The sequence below is a fragment of the Baudoinia panamericana genome (assembly GCF_000338955.1).
Source record: "Baudoinia panamericana UAMH 10762 unplaced genomic scaffold BAUCOscaffold_15, whole genome shotgun sequence".
NCBI classification, from domain to species: Eukaryota; Fungi; Ascomycota; class Dothideomycetes; order Mycosphaerellales; family Teratosphaeriaceae; genus Baudoinia; species Baudoinia panamericana.
Window position 1 is genome coordinate 422,685 of NW_006911271.1, and position 22,979 is coordinate 445,663.

General features: G+C 55.1%; 14 protein-coding genes across 14 annotated transcripts; 7 read left to right on the forward strand and 7 right to left on the reverse strand.

The window, feature by feature from the left end:
* Window positions 1-6: 6 nt before the first annotated feature.
* Window positions 7-2,036, reverse strand: BAUCODRAFT_39409 (uncharacterized protein). Its single transcript, XM_007683199.1, has one exon. It carries the CDS (start codon window positions 1,916-1,918, stop codon window positions 149-151), a length of 1,770 nt encoding a protein of 589 aa, XP_007681389.1. The 5' UTR covers window positions 1,919-2,036; the 3' UTR covers window positions 7-148.
* A 957-nt stretch (window positions 2,037-2,993) lies between these two features.
* On the reverse strand, window positions 2,994-6,097 carry BAUCODRAFT_39412 (uncharacterized protein). Its single transcript, XM_007683200.1, has 2 exons — window positions 5,845-6,097; window positions 2,994-5,786 (listed from the first exon to the last, which is right to left on the reverse strand). Exons 1-2 carry the CDS (start codon window positions 6,019-6,021, stop codon window positions 3,036-3,038), a joined length of 2,928 nt encoding a protein of 975 aa, XP_007681390.1. The 5' UTR covers window positions 6,022-6,097; the 3' UTR covers window positions 2,994-3,035.
* Window positions 6,098-6,271: 174 nt separating this feature from the next.
* Window positions 6,272-7,221, forward strand: BAUCODRAFT_117595 (uncharacterized protein). The gene is made up of 3 exons (XM_007683477.1): window positions 6,272-6,289; window positions 6,342-6,499; window positions 6,556-7,221. Coding segments are annotated over exons 1-3 (612 nt in total). The 5' UTR covers window positions 6,272-6,287; the 3' UTR covers window positions 7,008-7,221.
* Window positions 7,222-7,535: 314 nt separating this feature from the next.
* On the forward strand, window positions 7,536-8,726 carry BAUCODRAFT_39419 (uncharacterized protein). Its single transcript, XM_007683201.1, has one exon. It carries the CDS (start codon window positions 7,896-7,898, stop codon window positions 8,376-8,378), a length of 483 nt encoding a protein of 160 aa, XP_007681391.1. The 5' UTR covers window positions 7,536-7,895; the 3' UTR covers window positions 8,379-8,726.
* Window positions 8,727-9,280: 554 nt separating this feature from the next.
* Window positions 9,281-10,411, reverse strand: BAUCODRAFT_152537 (uncharacterized protein; the record flags this gene model as incomplete). The annotated part of the gene is made up of 2 exons (XM_007683478.1): window positions 9,281-10,126; window positions 10,181-10,411. 2 exons carry the CDS (start codon window positions 10,409-10,411, stop codon window positions 9,281-9,283), a joined length of 1,077 nt encoding a protein of 358 aa, XP_007681668.1.
* A 455-nt stretch (window positions 10,412-10,866) lies between these two features.
* Window positions 10,867-11,800, reverse strand: BAUCODRAFT_320396 (uncharacterized protein). Its single transcript, XM_007683479.1, has 3 exons — window positions 11,176-11,800; window positions 10,994-11,115; window positions 10,867-10,923 (listed from the first exon to the last, which is right to left on the reverse strand). The coding sequence occupies exons 1-2, from the start codon at window positions 11,614-11,616 to the stop codon at window positions 11,071-11,073; spliced, it is 486 nt and encodes a 161-aa protein (XP_007681669.1). The 5' UTR covers window positions 11,617-11,800; the 3' UTR covers window positions 10,867-10,923; window positions 10,994-11,070.
* A 193-nt stretch (window positions 11,801-11,993) lies between these two features.
* On the reverse strand, window positions 11,994-12,875 carry BAUCODRAFT_54366 (uncharacterized protein; the record flags this gene model as incomplete). The annotated part of the gene is made up of 2 exons (XM_007683267.1): window positions 11,994-12,489; window positions 12,541-12,875. Coding segments are annotated over 2 exons (831 nt in total), but the record flags the coding sequence as incomplete, so codon positions are not given.
* Window positions 12,876-14,040: 1,165 nt separating this feature from the next.
* On the forward strand, window positions 14,041-15,258 carry BAUCODRAFT_80221 (uncharacterized protein; the record flags this gene model as incomplete). The annotated part of the gene is made up of 2 exons (XM_007683319.1): window positions 14,041-14,481; window positions 14,533-15,258. The coding sequence occupies 2 exons, from the start codon at window positions 14,041-14,043 to the stop codon at window positions 15,256-15,258; spliced, it is 1,167 nt and encodes a 388-aa protein (XP_007681509.1).
* Window positions 15,259-15,945: 687 nt separating this feature from the next.
* BAUCODRAFT_320271 (uncharacterized protein) lies at window positions 15,946-17,244 on the forward strand. The gene is made up of 3 exons (XM_007683480.1): window positions 15,946-16,037; window positions 16,117-17,069; window positions 17,122-17,244. Exon 2 carries the CDS (start codon window positions 16,322-16,324, stop codon window positions 17,054-17,056), a length of 735 nt encoding a protein of 244 aa, XP_007681670.1. The 5' UTR covers window positions 15,946-16,037; window positions 16,117-16,321; the 3' UTR covers window positions 17,057-17,069; window positions 17,122-17,244.
* A 136-nt stretch (window positions 17,245-17,380) lies between these two features.
* On the forward strand, window positions 17,381-19,047 carry BAUCODRAFT_152542 (uncharacterized protein; the record flags this gene model as incomplete). The annotated part of the gene is made up of 2 exons (XM_007683481.1): window positions 17,381-17,852; window positions 18,269-19,047. The coding sequence occupies 2 exons, from the start codon at window positions 17,381-17,383 to the stop codon at window positions 19,045-19,047; spliced, it is 1,251 nt and encodes a 416-aa protein (XP_007681671.1).
* Window positions 19,048-19,121: 74 nt separating this feature from the next.
* BAUCODRAFT_320553 (uncharacterized protein) lies at window positions 19,122-19,974 on the forward strand. The gene has a single exon (XM_007683482.1). It carries the CDS (start codon window positions 19,362-19,364, stop codon window positions 19,959-19,961), a length of 600 nt encoding a protein of 199 aa, XP_007681672.1. The 5' UTR covers window positions 19,122-19,361; the 3' UTR covers window positions 19,962-19,974.
* Window positions 19,975-19,988: 14 nt separating this feature from the next.
* Window positions 19,989-20,492, reverse strand: BAUCODRAFT_28398 (uncharacterized protein; the record flags this gene model as incomplete). Its single annotated transcript, XM_007683149.1, has 1 exon — window positions 19,989-20,492. The coding sequence occupies one exon, from the start codon at window positions 20,490-20,492 to the stop codon at window positions 19,989-19,991; it is 504 nt and encodes a 167-aa protein (XP_007681339.1).
* Window positions 20,493-20,767: 275 nt separating this feature from the next.
* Window positions 20,768-21,969, forward strand: BAUCODRAFT_320234 (uncharacterized protein). The gene is made up of 2 exons (XM_007683483.1): window positions 20,768-21,545; window positions 21,620-21,969. Exons 1-2 carry the CDS (start codon window positions 21,042-21,044, stop codon window positions 21,704-21,706), a joined length of 591 nt encoding a protein of 196 aa, XP_007681673.1. The 5' UTR covers window positions 20,768-21,041; the 3' UTR covers window positions 21,707-21,969.
* On the reverse strand, window positions 21,927-22,928 carry BAUCODRAFT_320194 (uncharacterized protein). The gene has a single exon (XM_007683484.1). It carries the CDS (start codon window positions 22,761-22,763, stop codon window positions 22,233-22,235), a length of 531 nt encoding a protein of 176 aa, XP_007681674.1. The 5' UTR covers window positions 22,764-22,928; the 3' UTR covers window positions 21,927-22,232.
* Window positions 22,929-22,979: the final 51 nt, after the last annotated feature.

The following is a 22,979-nucleotide window of genomic DNA, read 5'->3' on the forward strand; positions in this document are numbered from 1 at the left end:
CCGTCATGTCAGACGTTCGTTAATCGGCGAAGCTATGCAAGCGCGGCAAACAAGCTCACAGTCCTTCCCAATTCCCCATTGTGGCTAGGAGACGGCTGTGCTTACTCAAACAGCGTCCTGCGCTATTCCTATCCTTGTGGGCAGAGCGCTAGCCAAGTGTCTCTTCCAACCTCTCCTTACCCACTCTGAGCTTCACTACCAACGACGGCTTCGTATCCTCTTCCTTCACCCGGACCGCACGCAAGGCGAACTTCCTCTCCTCAGCATCAGCAACTTCCATCTCACCCAGAAGGCCATGCATCATCTCGTCCTCCGTCACCCGGCGCTTGTTGCCCGTCTCAGGATCCCAAATCCAGTCCTCCTTCAACCACATCCAACGCAGCGTAGCCCTCAACTCCTTATCCTTCGGCAGAACGCGTTTCCACTCAGGCTCGAATTCGCACTCCTCTCCATCCTCATCACAGGCATGCGCATCCTTTCCTTTGTAATCGCTCGCGCCACGCAGCACATCGCGGCAAAAGATACGCCAACTATCCCACGCGTACGGGCCTAGACCAGGAAGATGTCCAATCTCAAGCGCGCCTTTACAGTCTTTCTCGTCTCCACCAATGCTCGCCGCCCGGTTGTACTCCTTATGGTCGCCGTGATTAGGATAGTTAGTAGTCTTATAGCGCACTCCCATGACGGGTGGATTCGCCACCCACGCCTCAGCCAGCTTAATCAGCCTCCTAGTGCGTTGATTCTGCAGGCCAAGACTCTTAATCATATCGTGGATTTCGCGTGGGTCGGCTTTGGCCAGGTTCTCCGGTGTTTCGTAGCGGCCTTTGAGCGCCCAGAAGATGGGGACCGCTGCACGTCCGGTTGTCTTGTTGAGGAAGGTTACAGCGACTAGGAGCCAGAAAGGCTGCGTCCAGGTCTTCTCCTGTATGATGCCGAAGTCATCGGCTGTAGTTGATGGTACTAGTGCGACTGATATGCCCGCTGGTGCGCGCTTCCTCTTCTTGGACGCGGGCAGATCTACACGGTCCAGGTTTTCGGGCAGGAAGTGTTCGCTCTTGACGCCGGTGGACTTACGTTGGCTCCTCCTTACCGGACCCTGTGAGGAATCTACAGGCGGGAAATGCTCGGTCTTGATGCCGGTCGACTTGCGTTGGCTCCTCCTTGATGGAGCTGCTGGAGAGTCTAAGGCCGGGAAGTGCTCGCTCTTGATGCCGGTGGACTTGCGCTTGCGCCTCGGTGCCCGCGCTGTCCCATTCGAATTAGCTACCACTGGGTCTGCTGTTGTGACGCCACCGGCGCCCTCTCTGGAGACATCCGCTGTGGAATCCGGTTCTTGCTTGATCGGCGGACTGCCCATGAACGGCCCAACGTCCGGTTTGCCGATGTTCTCCATGGCATGCAGCATAGTGCTCGTAACGTCAGCGATGGCGCCATCAACGTCTTCCTCGATGCCGAACCTTAGGGCAGGCGCTACATCGTCAACCGGAGTACGCGGACTGCTAGACCGGGAGAAGGTAGCGGTCGAATGGGTCTGCTGAAGCTCCGGTACGGTGGTCACACTACAACCACTATCGTCGCCATCAGGGTGGCTGGTTGCCGCCTTTTCCCTCATCCATTCATGTGCTGGCGGGCTCATAGCTCGCACAGCAGTTTCATGGTTGCCATTGGCCTTGGGAATGGCGTCGTCGTGGTCGTCGTCGTCACTTTCGCTGTCGTCTCCAAGACCAGCGGAGAATCTTCGAAACGCTTCTCGTCTCTCCGCGAGGGCGTTGACGTCGCGCTCCCTAGCAACGCGAAGGACTGTAGACGGAAGCAGCGCTGCTGACTTCTTCGGCGCAAACCGGACGGTGGTTCTTCGCGGTGCGGGTGGCGGAGACGAAATGCTCTCCTCCATCCAGTCCTTGGGAGGTGGCGCCATGCTGGCGAATTTGTCTGTCTTAAGCGTCAGCAATCAGCACTGACGCTGTCCCTGATCCAGGTCCGGCCTAGCAGCAGCGGCGACGACAACAGATGGCGGTGGTGGTTTTGTGTTTTTGAGACATTGAGAAGCACTGGTATATGTGCAAGGGGGGAAAGTGCGGATGGGGGACAGTGCACGTGCCACTTACCCGTTTGAGCCAAGATGCTGCATTTTCCCTGTGACCAACATCTCAACATTGTAGACCTTTGTCATATGCTCGTAGATTGAATATGAGCTCGAGCCTTACTATTGGTTTGAGAGTGGCGCCAAATGTTATTAGTATCTGAAGAGGTCCATATCCTCGCGACCTGGCAAAATGCTGTTGGTAGTCCTATAGCATGCTGAATCGCAGTACATGCATTTAAGATGCTGTCCATCGCTCTTATTCCTTCAGCGTACCATTTCCGGGTGGTAGGTCCTCGCGGCACGGCTGTTGGTCTGCATGGGCCGTAGTACAGCGCACTCCTTTGGGGAGCTTGCGAGATAGTCCTATTTTGCCGTTCTAATGTGGTCACTCATTACCACAGTCTTTGAATATGCTGTCGTTAATGCCGTGGCACCCTGGAGTGTTCATACGGTCTTGGGGAAAGCGCCAGTTCCATTCTTCTGACATCCTCATCCGACAACAATAGGCGCCCAGACTCTACCATGGAGATGTCAGGAGCTTAGTCAGTCGTCTGTAATTTGTGGCAACATCGAACAAAACTCCCGAGTGCGCAGATACGGTATCCCCCCACTGCTGGAAACATCTTCGGAGCACTGCAACAAGATGTACGGTCTCTTCGGCGACCGCACAATCACCGTTAGCCTGCCGTGTCTCGGCTCCAAGCTCGACATTCACCGCCGGGTGTCGGTGAGTGTCGGGCTGAGATTGTGGACGAAGATGACAATGCGATAAGAAAGTCGACATCCCGCTGTCGATGTAGGTGGGTTATATGCCATGCAGGCTGTTGGTCTTGAGCTTCGGAATCAACCTGTCACGACTTCATGTTCAGTGACCCTTCGGCAATGCTTTCGCATGTCAATTAAGCGTACAGTGGTGAACGTAAAGTTCGTACTACTAACTTCGTGTTCCTCAAAAGGCTACCACGCCTTCATCTTCTGGCGTCACACCGTTGAGCGTGTGCCCATTCGTCCTCGCATCACCCGCGCCCACCCCACCAACCTCATCCATCTGCTGCAACGCCCAGAGCAGGACAAACCTCTCCTCGCTCACCCTTTCCAGCCTCTCATAGTGCCGCTGAGTGTAAGACTTGAGCGCATCGACCACGTCCTTCACGCTCTCCTTCTTGGCCGCGGCGCCCTCTCGGGTCGTGCTAAGCTCTGCCATGCCGTCAACGAGCTCGTCCTCACTCGTTGCAACTGCCTTCCGTCTCCGATCACGAAGATGCACTAATCGCTCTCTCGGCACAAGGCGAAGAATGGCGTACAGTATGTGCTGCGCGACATTATGCGTCCTTCCGTTCGCGTTCCAGTCTCGGACCCTGCGCAGAAGGCTCCACAGCTGGCTGTCGCTAAGACTGGCAATGACCTGGTCGACGTCTTTCTTACCTGTGAAGCTGCCAGACTCATGCGGACTATTAACGACGGCTGTAAACAGATCGAGCAGCCGCTTCGGGTGGTTCAACTGTAGAGCTAGCACGATCGCCTCCCGGTAGTTGGACGAACGGATGTAATTCTGCAGCTCCTGATCCTGTTCTATTCGCTGCGTAGCTTGACGGGTCGCAGCCAGAGCGGTGGAAGCGGTAGTGTCGTGCCAGAACGTCAACGTGCTATCTGCCGATCCTGAGACAAGCTCGAGGGTGCCCGCGTGGCCAGAAGAACCAAACCCTGAATCTTCCTCCTCATCTTGCATGGGCGTGTCTTGGATGTCCTGTGTCTTGACTTCTTCTACAGACAACACAGGCTGTGGCTTGACCGCGAGCGCCCACACTCTGTCGGTATGATTGTCAAGAGTAGCTGCACATTCTCCGGACTGTGCGTCCCACACTTTGACTAACCCATCACCCGCCGCACTTGCTACTTGCACACCCCTATTGTTTCGACCTTTGCCTGCTTGCGATGCCGGGAGCCAGACAGTCTTTAGCACACTGTTGACGTGCCCTTCGAATGTCCTTAAGCAGCTGTAATCACTCAAACTCCAGATCCTCACGGTCTTATCACCGCTGCCAGTGACGATCATGCCCTTCGCGCTACTCGCACCACCACTCTCAGCAGTAGTGAGTGCGGGACTACCGGGGGGTGAGAAAGCGACAGACCAAACGCCCCGCTTATGGCCGCGCAGGACGCCTATTGACTCGCCTGTCTCAACGTCCCATATCTTGACTGTACGGTCTTGGCTCGCTGAGGCGAACAATGGTGTCGAAGGTGAGTACGATGTAGCAATAGCGTTGATATCCTTGTCGTGCGCTTTGCGAGTATAGGCTGCTCGTGGTGCCCGGCCTGGTTGGTTCGAGATATCCCATCGCTTCACGGTCTTGTCTTGGCTACCAGTAATCAAATACTTCGGCGGATACTCGAGTGGGCTGGTGTACTCTTTTGACTGGACAGGTGGAGAAGCACATGGTAAAGCTACTGCTCCTATACTCTCGGCATGTCCAGTGAAGGTCGCATAGCAGTCGTAGTCGGCGTTCTTCGGATCAAGTCGCCAGAGCTTCGCACTGTTGTCTTTGGCTCCCGTCGCCAGCCAGTGACCAGACCAGTCAACTGATAGTGTAATAATGATATCTGAATGACCCTTGAGGAGCGCTACATCAGCGCCGAAGTAGGCTTGCTGGCCGTCCGCGGTAGAACTCTCGAGAGCGATGATTCGGACATCTTCGAGATTCGTGGCTAGTGCGAGATGGCTTCGGTGTGTGCCAATATACGCAAGGTCGATGACTTCGTCGTGAGTCCCAGAGATGCGACGGAGTATGGGCAGAGATGGTATCTGTTGCGCAGTTGTTTTGTCGAGTAAGGAGGCTAGCGGGTCTAATGAGTGCAGAAGCAAAGTTTGATCCGCATGAACTGACAGCAAGAATGGAAGTCCGGGATGGTGGAGCACGTCTAGAACAGCCTCCGTTTCCGTGCCATGTTTTTGCTCCTCGGTCACCTCGCTGCCATCGTCCGTTTTCCAGAGTCGTATATTCGAAGTCTCTCCGCCTGTGTAGAATAGGCGGCCTTCCTGAATGAAGCCTGCAGCCTCGACGCCTTCCAGGATTGCAACGGTCGATCGCTGCTGCCAAGTCTTTGCATCCCAAAGTATGGCGGTCTTGTCTCGGTTTACAGACAATAGTAGAGTCGATTCTGGCGAGTACCTTAAGCTCCGTACAACAGACACATGCGCGTCAAGCGTTGCAACACTCTTACGCTTGTGCAGATCCCAGATGCGGATCTTGCCGTCTTCGCCACCAGAAGCCAGTCTGAAGCCTGCCGTTGCATTGTCCCGGTCTAGCGATGACACATCAGCATCTCCCTGGTTCCTCTTCCGCTTTCGGGTGTCTACAGCCCGTTGGGCTTCAGCGGGGGAAACCTCGAAGAAGTGCAACGCCGAGATGACGCCGCTGTGGCCATGGAAAGTATGCGTAGTATACCCGCCTTGAAGGTCCCAGACTTTGATGGCTCCGTCCGCGGCGCCTGTGGCAAGTAACGAGCTGGAAGCGTCCACTGCTGCTGTGACCACAGGAGTTGTGTGGGGCTTGAGCGTGCGCATCAATCTCGCATCCAGTTGGTCATCGTGAGCCTGAGAAGGTTGCAGCGCATACACGCGCATCGACAATGATCTCGAGCACACAATCAAGTACCTCGCATCAAGTGTCAAGACCAACGTAGTAACCGGCTCGCCATCCTAGCAACTTCGTCAACAGTCAGTCAAAGCCAACGATCTCTCCACGGCGCCGACTTACTCCCTCTACACGGGCGAGATGCGCGCCGCTTTCGAGGTCAGTGACCAGCGCATCCTCGCCCAAAGTGCTTGCCAACAGCTTGCCATCTCCACTCAATGAGACAGCGCCGCCGGTGTAGATGGGTTGAATGACGTGTGCAGGCTGGAATGTAGTCTTGAACTCCGCCTTGAGTGCCATAGCATGAACGTAAGAAGCAGCGGTGCTACTTAAGGCTATGCTGAGCGGGTATTGAACATTTTGTGCAGGCTTGTTTGACAGTGAAGAAGTCAAGAAGCCTTGTGCTGGCGGCGACTTTTCTGCCACCGCCTGCATGTGGGCTCGGCAGACCTTCCGTAACCGCTCCTCCGCCAACCGCGTCACTTCAAGCTGCCTTCACCGTGAGCTTCTACGCATACAGTTCCCCGTGAAGCGTTCATTGTCCATACAAGCGAACCATAGACACCATGTAAGCGTTGCTGCAAAGGCCGATATTCGTGCCATGGCTGATAATGTGTCAGGGAGGTCTTACTCGGCATTACAGGCAAGGACTTCTGCATCGTAGCCGCCTCGAAAGCGGCCATGCGAGGCGCATCCATCCTGAAAGCGAACGACGACAAGACCCGGACACTGAACAAGAACACCCTCATGGCCTTCAGTGGCGAGCCAGGAGACACGGGTACGTCTTCACCACCCATCTGTGGATGCTCACGTGCTCATTGTGACCGATGACAGTCCAATTCGCCGAATACATACAAGCCAACATCCAGCTTTATAGCATGCGCAACTCCTCCGACCTCTCACCCTTCGAAGTATCGTCCTTTGTGCGCGCAGAACTTGCCAAGTCACTACGCTCGCGGTCACCGTATACCGTGAATCTACTGTTAGGTGGTTACGATTCGATCAAGCAAAAGCCAGAGCTGTATTGGATCGACTATCTTGCTTCGTCGGCTCCAGTACCGTACGCAGCTCACGGCTATGCCCAATATTATTGTCTAAGTATACTGGACAAGCATCACCATCCGGACATCTCTTTTGAGCAAGGAATGAAGATTCTCAGGATGTGCACAGACGAGTTAAAGAGACGGTTACCGATTGACTTCAAGGGCGTGAACGTGAAAATCATCGATAAAGACGGCATAAGAGAAGAGCCGTACTCGGACGACAAGCAGGTTTACGCTCCATGACGCTCTTTTTGGAAAGTGCGAAGAAGGTTGCATGGCGTCTGGCGTGGGAAGGAGCATAGCTATACCGCCAGCGAAGGCTCTCTGCAGCAGTCGGCGAAGTGAATGTACATGTATGGCGTTCTTCTACTACAATGTTCGACAGATCTTACATACCTCGTCATAGCATCTCACCAACAGGCGGCTACTCACTAACGACAAGACTTCTTATTCTCACCATGGTAGTATTCGACAGTCCTCGATCGCGTCGTACCGAGCGTACAATTACGTGCACATCCAACCAGGTACTGACAGCTTCGTGAAGCTTCAATGCATGCCGACCTTGTGATCTGATCTGGTTCAGGCTAGGCGCATCGAGAGCGTCTGTTCTCACTTTCACTCTCACCCGCGCTCCGTCTCCTTCCTGAAGGGCTGGCATCTGCCGACCGACGACCTGAGGGTAACCTCCAAACCACACTCTCGCTGCCAGCCGCAAAAACGCCTTCGACCCTCCAGGATGGCCACCTCCAACAACGGCGGCAACACCTACTGGCAGCTGGAGACGGAATACTACACGCTTGCTCACGATACGGACCACACTTCGCGTCACCGAGCGTGCAAAAGTCATAGCTGCTGACGGTTCTGCTTCAAACATAGGTAGTTCGGTGTCCACAAACTCCATGCATTCAAGGTCATGCGCGATATCTTGTGCAAGCACTCCACCTTTTTCGCGAAACCCCTCAACACCAATGCAAGCGTGAGCAGAAGTCCACCATCAAGGTCAACAAGAGTCAGCCAATTCGCGAATTCATAACATTGTTCGAGATTTGGCACGAGCCCGAGGACGGCGACCAATTTACTCCCACGGTTGCCGCTACCCGTAGTGAGCTCAGCATCAATGAGATCTGGTCAATGATTGTGACAGCCGATAAATACGGCGTCGGCCCGAATGCCACTGTCGTCAAGAAATTGTTTGCAGGGTGGTACAGGTACAGTGTCACCACACCGAGCGTCAATACACAAGGCGAGAATGGTTCTTGCAGTTTCGAATGCAAGGATTACGCTGCTCTGTTGTTCCCGACGTACAAGTTCGAAGACTCCTCAGGTTCCGCGGGAGCAACGAAGTATGTAGTCCACCGCGCTACCGGCCGTGTGGCAGAGATTAAGCCTGACAGTGTGCCTCACCAGTTGCATCTGAGCGACAACGTTATCCGTAAGCATAAGTCTGGCTTCTTTGTGCGCAAGGACAAACTTGTCGTGGTCACTGACTTGAAGCAGACAACTCGATGGCGCCAAAGCCCGGCTGCGATTAATACTGCTTCACGCCATCAACCAACCCATCTACGACTTCCTGATGCGCGCCAATTGCCGCTGCGAAGCCTTCGCACTCTATGATACCAGCGTGCTCTAACAATGACAGGTGCTGGCCACATGATACCGGGATGGTAAATAACAGTGTCGATTCCATTCTGCGCAAGCTCGAGGGTTCCAGGGCGCTTCAGCCGCAAAGCTGTGGAAGCAAGGTGAGTTGAGTCGCCGTGCTGGTCAGTTGTGCTATGTTGGTCGACGGTAATACTGCAGCTTTAACATCGCCGCCACCGTCAATGATGCTCGTGTCTACTGCAAGAAGTACTTTGACGGCTTGTGTCTCGATTGCGTGACGCTTTCCCGGCCCGGTCAGGACGAGGAGGGCAACGCTGAGTTTTGGAATCATACCAAGCATGGCCTGAAGTGGGATGAGGGTGAGACTGCGCTCGCCGGTCAATCATCATAAGGACACGCTGATTGTTGCCTTCGCAGGATGCCGCATACGCCACAATCAGCCGACCTGGTTCTTCAGCTACCTCAGCCCCAAGGATGCGATGAAGGAGTGAATCGAGAACAAGCGTATTCCGGTCCAACCTGCACCAAATCGAGCCGTGGCGACTGCTAGTACGAGCGCGCAGACTGAAGCCAATGCCGATATCGTTGCTCCTGGCTTGAGAGTTACCGGCGAAGCTGCCGACAGAGCTCGGCGGTGCGCAGCAAGTATGTAATGGTTATTTGACGTCGAGAGCCTGCAAACACATGTTAGCAGTGAAGTTGCTAAATGGTGAAGCAATGGGGCATACCGAAGGGTCATCCTCCGGCGATTATGGTCGCTGAGTACAGCAACCTGTCGTGGGCTGCTTCTTCGGAAGCTATTGTCGTTTCGGATCAAGTCACTGATTGGGAACCTTGTTCGCAACTTGCTGCGAAGACGGTAATATGGTGCTCAGCAGTGCGTACGGCATAACACACAATTACTGACGGTCTGCTCACTGGACCCTCTTCACATCCAAGTTTCCGTCCTCACCATTGGCCAGCGCAACGTACTGTCCGCTTTCGATGCGCTTGAGCCACTTATTGCTCTCGTGCGGCGCCGTGAAGATTGACATACGGAGAGTCGGCGCCTTACTATCATTACCTGCGTCATGCGACCAAGTCCACCGTCCGAACGACCAGTTGAGGATATAGCGAAATCTGCCTGCAGTCTCGCCATTGACCTGCGTTCCCTCAGAAGTCCTCGGCGATGCGGAAGCAAACAGCACAGCCTTGATTCGGTATACCTCATCCTTCGGCGCGGTCTTCAGTAGCTGCTCCAGCTTCGAAATGTCCACGCTGGCGTCAGCTCTGGTAGAAGAGAGCGTCACAGATATACATTCCATCTCTCCCATATGGTGATCATGTTTGTGCTCGTGGTGGTGGTCATGCTCAGCCATCCAGGATCTGGCCATCTCTGGATCAAAGCCAAACAGCAATTCCTTACTTACGAAGCCTTTATGGCTTTTGATCTGGGGCGTGTCAACATCTAAGTCGCCAAGCTTGTCAAGAAACAGATCGAAAGCCCGCTCGCTAAGACTTTCCCACTTGTTGATGATGATACAGTCTGTCTGCTTGGCCTGTAGCTTGGCAGTAAACGATGTACTGGCGTAGCCACTCCAATTCTCTGCATCGATCACGGAGACGATGCCGTCAAGTTCATATCGCCCAGTTGCCTTGCTGACGCGGTTGACCTCCAGCACCACCTTCAGCGGCTCAGCAGATCCGGACGTTTCGATGATGATTCGATCAGGTTGGCATTCTTTGTCGAGCGTGGCCAATGCATCCTCTATTTGGCCGACCTAGTGTGGAGTTAGCTTGGCTGTACTTTCTGTAAATCATGAATATCAACAGACATTAGTGCAGCAGATGCAGTCGCCAAGGAGCTCGCGAGCGCCGGCCATTTCGGCAGAGGCAGCGAGTTGAGTATCGACGGCGACATCTCCAATCTCGTTCTTGATCAATGCGAGTTTGTAGCCTGGATTCTCCGCTCGAAGTTGAGGCAGCAGATTGAGGATTAGAGTAGTTTTGCCTGAGCCTGCGAAGCCGGTCACGATCGTGATGGGGAGGCGGCTTGATGAAGACATCGGATATGTTCCAGGCAGACCGTGTTACTTGTCATGCAGTGCTATCATGAGAGTCTTCGACACTGTTCGATGGGTAGATAGCGTAATTTGCCTGCCAAAGCATCACTTCGATGAGGTTGATGAGCTCGACTAGAGGTGGGAACAAATGGCTCCACACTCCCGAAGAGGCATGGTTCAAACAATTCGTCGTCTCCACTGGTGATGTTGAGGTGTGCTTATGGCTTTGGAAGGCAGTCAACACATCCATGCATTGATGGGTGGAGGAAGACGACGTCCTTGAGCATGACCGAAAGTACAGTCTCTCACTTCCCAATCCGTGCATGCGGAAGAACGCTCAGCTTGAGGACAAGATACACTTTCTTTAAGCTACGCACCACACATTCTATATATAAGGGCCGTGGGAGTACCAGTTGAAGCGTGGCTGGCTGACAAGAAGTTAAAGACCACCAAGGCTGGATACCCGCGAAATGTTACACAAGCTATGGCCTGTTCAAGGACATCCAGAAACCGGACTTATACCATGGTCAACATTCGCGAGCGACGAATGGCGAGAGCACCCGAGAGGGCCGTAAGAACACCTACAGAGTACTGTGCAGGAGGACCAGCTTCATGACTGGCAGTCGTGATGGAGTCTAGGTACGCATCGCTCTGGGTACCAATCACTCCAACTTCTCCCACTTCAGCACACCGTTCGCCTTCAGTCCCTGCTAGAGACATCTATGTCAGCATACAGATAACAACACTTTTACAGCGGACGTCCTCACCATCACAGGCAAATGCCCAAACGGTCTCAGCACCATCAACTCCCTGCCACCCTCCTCCACAAACTCCACCCTCCGCTTCTCATATTTTCCGATACGGCTCGGATCCAGCGATATCTCCACCATCGTTTGCAGCCACAGCCCAGTTTGCGCATCGTTAAAGAGCTCCAGAGGCCCGCAATACCCACCTGAAGCCCTCGCTATCTGCGCCACCTCCGCATCTCCTCCCTCAGGCCAAGCCTTACCAGACGGCAAGGGACGCCGGCCGGGATTCGAGACATGCGCAGACATGTAACCGCCGGGTGAAATCGAAACACGGCCTAAAGGCTCATCACCATGAGGTTTCGCCAGTAATTTGCCCGAATCATCGTAAAGTTCGAATGAGACGCATTTCCAGACGCCGGCGATGCGGTCGCGGTATTGAAGCCAGATGTTTTCGGGCATGTTTGCAACTGTGTTGTATCTAAACTTTCACGCTCTGCGAACGTTGTATGTGGGTTTCTGAAGAGGTGGGGTTGGCCGAGGCGTCACTTCCTTTGCTCACAACGTGCCCCGAATGTGTCAGCTGCTGTAGGATTCGAGTTAGCGCAAACGTGGTAAGACCAGAATGTGCTGTTGAGGACCAAACTCGAGACTCGACCGAGATGCTGGTGTTCGTGGCATCCTGGATCTCGTTGCTCTCATATAGTCTACATCTAGCCGTCGTGATCTCAGCCGTGTTCGCCATGCAGTGAGCGTTCCGAACGCAGCCAAACGCTCCAGCTATGCGTGCCCGCTCAAAAAATGGAAACAGAAGCCAGGCTTGCCGTCTCCTAGACCGAAGCTTTTGCCGCGATCTCTTCCGTCCATGCTACCTTCTCCTCCCGTAGCTTCTTCTTGACGTAGTAGTAAGTAATCACAATCCAGATCCCAGCCCAAATGAACGGAACGCTCCATCCTATCACATACGCCGCTTCATGCTGCACCGTGAAGATCAAGATCGTCAAAACAATCGCAATGGCTTCCATACCGAATGCCCAGAACGCGCCGAGACGGCGTAGCATAGCGCGGAAGACATGCGAGTCTTCGTAGCGCTTGTTGAGCGCTTCTCGGAATGCCACGCCGCCAGAGCCGTCGACGGCAACGACATCTTCGATGATGGAGTAGACGCAGGGGCGGAGTTGGCTACCCTTTGGCATGGATGAGATGCGGAAGGGTGCTGGGATGTGAAAGAGACGGAGGACGTCGGCGATGATGAGTTCCGTGCCGAAGACGTAGAGCATGGAAACGACGGGCATGGCGAGCAGGCGGATAGGTGGGTCCTCGGGGATGGTGCCACTGCGTACACGTCAGCCGAAGGCATGAGAAGCGATGGAAGGATTGGCATACACAATCAGCTCGATCATGATAACAAACCAACCGAGCGTGAAGTTCCAGTGAAAGAAGTCGAGGTACCATCTCCGCGCGCCAATCGGCCGGGCAGTGCTGTTCTTCCGCAGTAGGCGCTTGAGGCGGAGAAAGTATTCTATTATACTAACACCGCCTAGCGCCGCCGTGACAATGGAGAAGACCGTGTTCGGTGACAAGTCCGTGCCATACCATAACCCAAAGTACAGCCCAATAGGCATAGCGATACAGTCGATAAGGATCAATGACCAGAATATGATGATGCTCCATTTGCGTGGCCAGAGACTGTAGTTCAATGGTGGCGGTTCCGGCTCGAAGGCAGGATCTCGTTGCAGAGTCTCCAGGCTTGGAGCCTCTGGTTCCGCCCCGCCACTAACGACCCCTGCCAGTGCCTCTTGATGGTGCTGCTCCTTCTCCTCATCGCTCATGGGTAGCGTCGGTGCCCGACCCTGCGGGCTCAGGGGACCCGTTGACGTGTTCGATGACTTGCGTCGTGACATCGTAAGCGAAGGCCTGCCGTACGGCCCATCACGCCGCACATCGAAGTCCCTACTGGACTTTCTGTTCCCGGACATCTGTGTGCTGGCCCTACCCGGTGACCGTAAATCCTCCTTTCCCAGTTGTATGCTTTTACGTCCCGTAACTGGACTGCTGGGCGATCGCGAATCTTCTGGGCTCACTGCACTCCTAGGCCCTTGACTGGACGGTTCTTTCGACGACCGGCGTCGGACGTGCAGCGAAGGCCGGGTGTGATCGAAAGGGCCGTCATGACGCTGGTCGAAATCGTGCTGCTTGGGATCCTCCTCCATCTTCGGTACTGCCGTGCGCAAAGTTGTAATGGGAGGAACCAGTCAAACTCCTTGTGCCTCCAGACCTTGTCAGAGCGGATCGCACAGCTTGAATGCAACCAACTTCGCACGAGAAGGATGTAAGATACGCGGACCGGCCGGAAGAATAGGCGTCGTCACCACAAGAGTATCAACCTCCTAGACTCGCAACAAAGTACGTGATCCGTGAATAGATGGAAGTTGAATCGCAAGCCAACTCTAGCCGCAGGGAAGGTGAAGGTGTAGTTTAGGTGATAGGGGAGTTGCACGATGCTCAGAGTCGTAATCTACATGTCCTGCAAGTGCATACGAACGTAGCTAGTAGCGTGGCAGTGACATCGTGATCCAATGCGCTGCTTGCGTGGAAAAGCTGGGGCCGTGGCGCCAAGCACGCGGCAAGATGACCTCACCGTCGGCCAAGTGGGTATTTTGCCGAGACGACACCTTCTAGCGGTTGCCGGCATGCCGCGGATGCACCACCAACTTCGGGACCATCAGCCTGACCATCAACTTAGCAACCTTAAGACCTGATGACTGATTGAGGGGCGGACCGCAGGAGGCTGTCCACCCAACGCCTCTCCTGTCGGCATTTTGACAACACCTGCGTACAGGTTGTGATCGACAGAGCCTCAAATATGCACACTGTGGAACCACGATGCGCCTCCAACGCTGTCTCGTGATTCTCCTTCACTGCCTTGGCATCGCGGCTGCGGTGAATCAGATTCCGCTTGAGCCGAAGCCTACCGAAAGCCGCAATGTGTCCGTCGGACTCTTCTACGAGCTGGAGGAGCTGGCTCGTATCGTCGACATATCGTATTGTGTAGGCTTGACTAGCTTCGGCATCGTAAAGCCGTTCAAGTGTCTGTCACGATGTAGCGACTTCCCTGAGTTCGCTCTGGTCACTACTTGGAACACTGGACCTTTGCTGAAGGACAGCTGCGGCTATATTGCTCTCGACCACGGCAAGCAAAGGGTCATCGTAGCCTTCCGTGGAACGTATAGTATCGCGAACGCCGTCGTCGATCTCAGTACGGTCCCTCAAGAATATGTGCCGTATCCCGGGCCCGGTGACGATGACAGCGAGGGAGACGACGAAGTCCCGCCACCGTCCGACCACAGCTTGGCCGGCATGAGCGGACTACGAAAGCGTGTAACACACGCCCCACGCTGCAACAACTGCACAGTACACATGGGCTTTCAGAGCTCATGGCAGACGACGCGATCGCTCATTCTAGCGGAGCTGAAGCGAGCACTCTTCCTTCACCCACTCTACAAGCTGCACCTCGTCGGCCATAGCCTTGGGGGTGCAGTAGCTGCTCTCGCCGGACTTGACCTTGTGGCGTACGGATATAGGCCTATAGTTACGACTTTCGGTGAGCCTCGTCTTGGCAACGCTGCCCTTGCTGGGTATCTAGACGATCGCTTCGGGCTCTCACGTACGAACGCGACATTAGACGAGGAAGGCTTGACGTACCGTCGCGTAACACATGTGAACGACCCCGTACCGCTCCTTCCGCTAACAGAGTGGGGCTACAGCATGCACGCTGGAGAAATCTTCATCAGCAAATCCTCGCTATCTCCAGACTTGCAGGACGTTCAGTTATGCGTTGGAGACGAAGATCCATCATGTATTGCTGACCAAGACTCTACGCTTCCTGGCCATGACTCTCCAGCTGACGAGAAGCGAGACTTGCTGGCATCAGTCGAGCACGAATTGTACGACATCAAGCAGGAACCCTGGGGAATACCGACGCGGTACAAGCTCTGGCAGCTGCTCTTCGCACATCGAGACTACTTCTGGCGCATCGGACTGTGCACGCCTGGCGGTGACCCTACAGGCGGAGGTGGCAAGTACTATCTGGACGGCGACTGATCATGTATGTTCACGCTCACGACAAGAAGCTCGTCATCAGCCGTAATATATGCGCTTCGTAGCGTGCTCACTATTCACAAACCTACTAAGGTCCCTTGGGTTTCGCTAGTTTACTGTAACTGCATCAATCTGCGACAGAGACTGCGTTCGGATATGATACAACAATCATAGTGATAGCACGAAAGTGGCTCGCAAACGTACCACGATCGGCTTTGCTCCGTTGCAATCGCTTTGCCACACAAGCAAGCATCTCAGCTGGCGCTCACATGCCCCTATATTCCCGTTGCACTCCACGGCACGCCCAAGAAGCCCGCATAACCACTGGAGAAATTCGTACAAGTTGACCATGGAGCTTCCTGCAGGAGACCAAGAGGGTTTGGAGAGAGCCATCGAATCACTGGAGCGCGCAGTAGAAGATCTTAGCGTCCGCAAGCGAGCCCTGCCGGGTTACACCATCAGATCTACACATTCCGTTAACCTTGACAACCCGCTCCATGCTGGCGCTGAAGTTTCACCGACAGCGCTCTCGGGAGAGCTGTCACACCAGATCAGCAGCTTGAGTGACCATATCGCCCCCAACACCGATGCAACGACCTCGCTTCGTCAGGACGTTGACCTACTCACTGCTCGTCCCAACGGCGTCAGCGCATCACTTAAGTCCTTGCAGGCAGTCGTTAGGCATTATGGCGATCTGCTCAGGCGCGCCTTACACAAGTTGGAGGCTACGACGGGTGAGACGATATTCAGTCGACAACAGGAAGAGGAAGCGCAAAGGCTCGGTCAGCCGCTCGAAGTTCAAGCTCCTACCACTGCGCAAACGAAAGTTGGGGAACGCGTACGGATGGATGAGTCTTCGGGCGAAGGGCCGAGCCAACACTAGAGCCGGCGAGATTGCTGTGGACAAAACCGATCTTTGGGTTGCTGGCAGGGTAGACAATCAACGGCGAGCAAGCACACGGTAGCTGAACCGCAAATAGACGCAATCCCATATCACACCCCCACCGGGCTTTAATGATACGGTAGCGCACGAACTAAGGAGTGCAGACATGTACTGCTTGACCATATGTACAATCTCGGCCAATCGAGCGATTCTGAGAGCGCCACCACCTCCGACACTGACTCAATGCACGCACAAGTCCACTGTGACAGGGTGTATACTCCGGACTTCTTAGCCCCGCGCTATCACCACTCCTTGTCGTCGTCCGCCCGCAGCAGTAGTACCGACGCATGTTCCGATGGTCTGGCGGCACGCGACTGTAGTGCTGTTGACCATAACCATGCCGTGCAAAGGGACGACGCGCCCGACGCTTATAAAACACCTCGTGGACGGAACAAAGACGAGTCTAAGCATTTCGGGCGATTCCACGACAACCTGACCGACACTGAAGGCTACTCTGTAGACTATGAGAGCTGCAGCCTTCTTTACCGCAATCAGACGGTGCAGACTGAGGATACTGGCGTACAGCATCACACGCGCAGCGCTCCGCAGACTACTTCGCCCACTCCGCTCTGTGAGTCGGCTCATGGTTCGGAGGAGGTGAACAGGGACGACCAATCTCTCCTGTCAACGGACCGACAGTCCCTGGAAAGCGTGCAACAAGACAGTTTTCAGTTGATCGTTCACTTGTTCGACCGTGTGGAAAGGCTGGAAAGGGCAATAGGCATCGGACCTCCTAGGCGGTTTCTGTGGATTGCAAACGCTGGGCGGTACCGTCAGGGTGGTGTACGGGGACTACGTGACCGGCGTGGAGGAGGTCAAGGGCGGGTTCGGAGAGTCTTGAATACGCTGTTTGGCTAAATCGACTGAGATGGTAGCAAGTAGTCCTGCCACCGAACTTAGTTGGAGCTGACAGTCTGCGGTAGACGTCGGCCTTTCTTACCCCAGTAGACGATCTGCTGTGTCGTAGAACCATAAGCAGGTGCAGATCGCAGGCTCTTCATTGGTCTCAAAAGCGTTATGAAGGACATCCCTTAACTTCACGAGCCCTCATGGCCGATCGATCATCGCAGCAAGCAATCTGCGGTTTGCTCACAGCATCGTGACTGCTGGCCTTAACTCCATGCCATTTGGTGACGAGCCAGGGAGCCTCAAAGCGAGCGCTTGAACCCAACCACACAAGCCATGACCGGTAGGAGCAACAGCGACGTCTCAAGCACGAGCCCGTCTGGCTCGTCTTTGCGCAAGCTGCCACCGGGTGTCTCTGGGCCTCCGGCTATACGCTCGGGTCCTGTGGAAGTACACGCTGGTGGGCCTCTTATGCCCGGTCCGCCCAAAGCGCGCCAGCTGTCCAGACTGCGGGAAGAGGAACGCCAGGCGAGCCGTGATGTTTTGGACCGCACGGGGACGCAGCAGCAACGGCATCCTAGTCAGTACACGTTGAGAGGAGACGCAGAACGTCCAGCCCGCCGACTACCCGCAGTCGGGCATCGTCGGAACTCTCTGAAGCAAGCCACCGCCCACGCACCACCGGCCGGACTCGAGGGAGACAGCAGCTTCACGCGAAGCGAGCAACGCCAGCATGAGCTTTTCGTCAATCATGCCGTCGTCGACCGCTACGAAGCGAAGATGAATCAGAAATATGCAGATCTAGAAAGTACGGTGAGGCTACTCGAGCTTAATGGCGGGATCTGGAGAGCAGTGGCTCCCAGCACCGCAGCTCGATGCTGTCGGCGCTGCGAAGCGACAAGCGGGACGGTGGTAGCCATGCTGGCGGGCGCATCAAGCAGTTCTGGCGGAAAATATATAGCTAACAAGTGCAGCTCTGGATGATACCCAAGATGGGTGTTACGTTCCGGCTGTCTTTCGCATTTGTGATGGATTGGAGGTGCTGTTCTGCGACTGATCCCTTGTACGCTTCGCTATCACTAAATTCTTTAGGTAAATTGTGGCGATATCCGGTTCTTTGACTGTCTGCGGCAATCAGCAAACACTTCCTGCAGCCCGGACAAACATAGTCATGTACATAATGCGCCCCATTCCAACATGCTCGACGAACGAGCTCAGCAACAGTTTCGCACCTGGTGTCCAACAAGCAAATGTTCACCCTTCCCACAACCGCACAGGACCAGCCACTCGAACAGCACGGGTTCACGCAGCGTGCAACAAGTCTCCCTGAACTTGAAAGCACTGGCGCACCCATTCAGGCAGCGAATGCGTACCATGCGGCCGGTGTCACGTCACCGACCGCCGGTGCCACGTCACCGACCGCCGGTGCCGCCAGCGGCAGCCAGCCACAGCTAGCTCAGTCCGTGACTCCTTACACTTTCGATCAGCTCCGTGTACGCGCGGGGGACTCAGAGCTCGCAGCACGAAACCCGCCCACGAGTAACAGCATGCCGAGCACGACCTTTGGGAGCGGTATGGGCGAACCAGACAGCACACCCGAGAATGCCAATCCAGAGGCGAACAGCAGCTCGCACAACGTCAGTAGTCGAAGCGCGTATAGCGAGCAAGCTCCACGCACTTCCGACGCGAACTCGAATGAGGGCGGTGACCGCACCATGCCAATCGCTCGCACGAGCACTATCAGATCCATCAGTGAGCGCGCTGGGTTCTTAGGAACTACTGTAAGGTCCGACAGTAGCTACCACGAGGACGCCGTTGTTCACCACATCGACGATGATGACCCCAGGCGCAACTGGCAGCACCCCGCTCATCGGGACGTGCTGCAGATGGACCCCATCCATCGCGCGAGTTTCGAGCGACTAGAGCAACGGGTGATTGTTCTGGAAGAAGCTCACTTAGCGAGGCTTGAGATTGGAACAGGACGGCCAAGGCATTGGTGGTAGCGAGCGGTCGAAGGATTGCGGCTTCGGAGGCGCTAGGTAGAAAAGTCATCCGGGGAGTGCTGAACTTGGAAGGACTTATGCCGGACGTATGCTGTTCTCGAATTTACCTATCTCGCGTAGAAAGGTATGCATGCTGGAATGCGTTGGTCGATGCCGACGAGTCTGGCTCCAACCCCTTGCGAGAGCTGCGGAAGTCTAAGCACCGAACACGCGTCCATGATCTCAGACATGGTACGGGGTTAATCGGCCTTCCCAAAGGATTGAGGGTTTGGAGGCATTCAATTTCAGTCCAGGATGATGTCCATAATTGCTGAATGGGACGAGATCTTTTCGCCACCAGGAATCAGCCGATCCGCATCATCTTTGCAACCCGGCAAACTGCACGTGTTGTGCCCTTTTGGTACAATTTGTCCAGTGCTGTACGAGTGGGACAAATCCGTCACCGCCTGACGATGTCGGAGAGCACTCGTAACCGGGCAATCAGTCGTTCAGTGCCGTGCCTGGAGACGTCTATCCTCCCGCCTACCCAGGACCCTCCAAATCTGCACTACCCCACTTCAACAGGCTCCTCCAGCCAAACAGTCTCAACCTCCTCAATCTCAGCTAAGTCCGCACAACCACCCCTTCCCAACGCACAATTCACGGACCTCGTGCGACACCCCAAGATCAGGCCAGTACCACCACTAGGTGACAATGCCAGTCGTAACAGCCGAACAAATCCGGGCGCGCAAAGCGACAGTCAACTACCGTTTCTGCGATTTGGAGGAGCAGGTTACGGCGTGCGGGACTGCGTGAATAAGCTGGGTGGTGGGGATCCGGTGAGTATGTCTGGTGTTTTGCGGGATGGGCCGCCTGTGAGGAAGCTGGCGAATGCGAAGAATGAGAGACATTGGCATAAGGATGTCTGGCCGTAGACAGCGTGCTCGTTCCGTGGGAAGTGCTCATCTGTTCTTCTTGACCTTCTTGACCTTCCCACCACCCTCCCTCGCCTCCCTCTCCGCCTTCTCGTCAACCTCTACCAGCCAGTCATCTCCCTTACCCGCATCCTTCCCCTTGTACCCATACTTCGGCACCCACTCGCCCCTCGCCTCATCGTACGCCAACTTGCCATCCTTCTTCTTCGCCTTAATACCTTTCTTCTCCGCAAAGCGCTCCCACTTCGTCTTCTCCTTCTCCTTCGGCACTGGCTTCTCCCGCGGTAATTGCGTGGTCGGATTCGGTAGCTTGATCTGCAGATCACCTGACTCCTGCGAGCGGTGAATCGGACAGGCGGTTAGTAGCTGGTTGATGAGGCCTTGAGCGCAGGCTTGAGCGCGGGCGGCGAGGATGGCTTCGCGGTCGGTATCCGTTGTGGTGGGCACAGGGTTGGTGTCGGTGCAGAGGAGGTGTCCCAGGTCGAATGTGAAGGGTTGTAGTTGGGTTGTGGTGTCCATCGTGTCCGCCATATTGAGTGACAGTGACTCTTGGGTACCGATGAAGAACGGTCATTAGCTGGAAATTCATGAGAGAAGTCGAAATCTTGGCATGTGGTCACCCGAGGCTTCCATGCAGACGCTCATTGGCAGACTGTGAACCACACCAGCGGCTGTCCCCCGATGGTTCTACCCGCAAAGTGGGTCAGTCGTCTGCGCCTGCGGTGAGTTCAGATATGAACAACATCGGATCGATTCCTTTCTATATTCCAACTGCTTGGTCTGAGCACGACTTGGAGGTGCCTAAACAGAGAGGAAGCCTCCATGTCTCGTCGTCGTCGTCTTGATCGAGCCAAGTGACCAGCACGTCATGCCACGCCGCTATTGCCCCACTATCAGCTCGAAAGTGAATGCACAGCCCACCAACAATCACCGTCAAACGGTCCAGTCTGGGCTCCCTCCACGGAGCGCGCGGTAAGGTACAACACTGCTTGGTTTAGCCCGTAGGTGCTTTGCAACAGTAATAACATCTTCATGTACCTTGTCTAACATCTCTCCCTTCCACTTCCACATCGCTCCGCCATGGCACCCCATCTAACCGCCTTCAACCCACCACTGGGTCCGCAGCCTGCCAATGCCCACCTCTACTCCCCCCATCAAGTCACACTGCACATGAAAGAGAAGGTCTTCTCCCTCTCCGGTGACGACTTCACCGTCAAAACTGTCGATGGCCTCGAAGTCTGCAAATGCCATGGCAAGATGATCTCGGCCCGCGACAAGAAGAAGTTCACGGACATGGCCGGCAATGAAATCTTCACGCTCAAGAACAAGATGCTCTCCATTCACAAGTCTTTCCACGCCGAGAGTCCACATGGGCACGATTTCGAGGTGAAGGGCCACTTCAAGTTGATAGGTAGTGCGAGTAGCGTGGTGTTCAAGAACGCGGCGGATGGACAGCAGGCGGAAATAGATGTGAAGGGTGACTGGTTTGATCGCAGCGCCGAGCTTACGTTTGGTGGTAGGCCGGTGGCCCATATTGGTCGGAGCTTCTTCAACGTGAGGGAGATCTTTGGGGATAAACAGTCGGTGAGTGAGGACGCCGATGAACGAAGAGCAATTAAGCTGTCTGTATGTGGCAAAGCTAATAAGTCTGAACGCAGTATTTTGTCACAGTCGCGCCAAATGTGGACCTCAGCTTAATCGCAGCCGTCTGCGTTTGTCTAGATGAGAGTGAGAATGAGAAGTAGAACACGTCTTGCTCACAGACAGCTTCCATTAACCTTCCCAACATGCTTTCCTCTGTCGCAAGCCTATCCCAGCTGCTGGTCTGATTCCCGTCTAGCTACTGGTCCATTGACTTCATCTGGCCGACGAAGCGGGCCCTCTGCTCTCCCAACCAGCCGTCCGCAGTATATCACGACCAGGTTGGATTTCTGGCTCCCTCATCGTCGATGGCCGCCACTTGAGTCGTATTCGCCCGACTGGAGATGAGGAGTTTGTCGTCTTCTTCGACAGCAACTAAGTCTCCGTCCGGATTACTCTGGTGCTGAGGCGGCTCGGGAAGCTTGCGATCCGCCTCCTGCTCGTACGGCGACATATCTACGTTGGCAGCCGTCGGCTGCGCTTGCCATAGTCCTCCTCGTGGCCGCGGTCGTTCGCTCGTGGACTTGGAAGCAGTGTTCTTGGCCCTCCGGTTCAGGTACTCGGCACGCTTATGAGGCGTAGGCGAGCTTGGCCAGGAGGCCCCCGTCCGGATCTGTCCCGTTCTCCTCGTCACCATCTCTCAGGCTCGACGGTGCAATGGTGCCGGCAGCGCCAGCTGCTTCTCCTACTGCGGCAGGCCCGGCCGATGTCTGTTGCTGAGCAGAAGAAGATTGGCCACCAAGCATCCCTCTCTCCTGCCTCCGGTGTCTGCTGCAACCACTCCTCAATATCCAACGCCGTTCTCTCCCACATCTTGGCCACCGTTTCCGGGCCTGCATCACCGCGCCCCATAAATCCGCCGAAGTCCGTTGGCCCCCGTGCCGCCCGAAACCGCTGTTCAAACGCGCGGATATGTGCTTTCGCCGCATTCGTAACAATCAGGAGCATGTGCCGTGCGTCGTCTTTCTTATGATTGTCGGGAGGGAGACGGGTGCCGCTCAGGAGAGCTAGGCCATCGCGGTAGTATTTGAGCATCAGCTCTTGCTCGTAAGGTGGCTTGGGTGGCGCGGCGAGGATGGCGGCTTTGGAGATGATGTGGCTTAGGAAGATTGTATCGGGGTTGATGTAGGGTTCATCTGTGAATTGATCCGGACTTGGCATGGTGGGCGGGAGTAAAGTGGCAGAGGATACTCCGGGACGGGAGTGGGCTGGTAAGAATGATAGGCATCATCTCTTGTTTGCGGATCCGGATACCGTGTGCTCCGGAGATACGATCGTTCTGCGCGAGATGGCCGGCAATCAGGGTCATCACTTGGACACAGCGAAGTCCACAAGATCTCTAGATCAGACAACGGAAATGATGGACAAGCTTCCGTG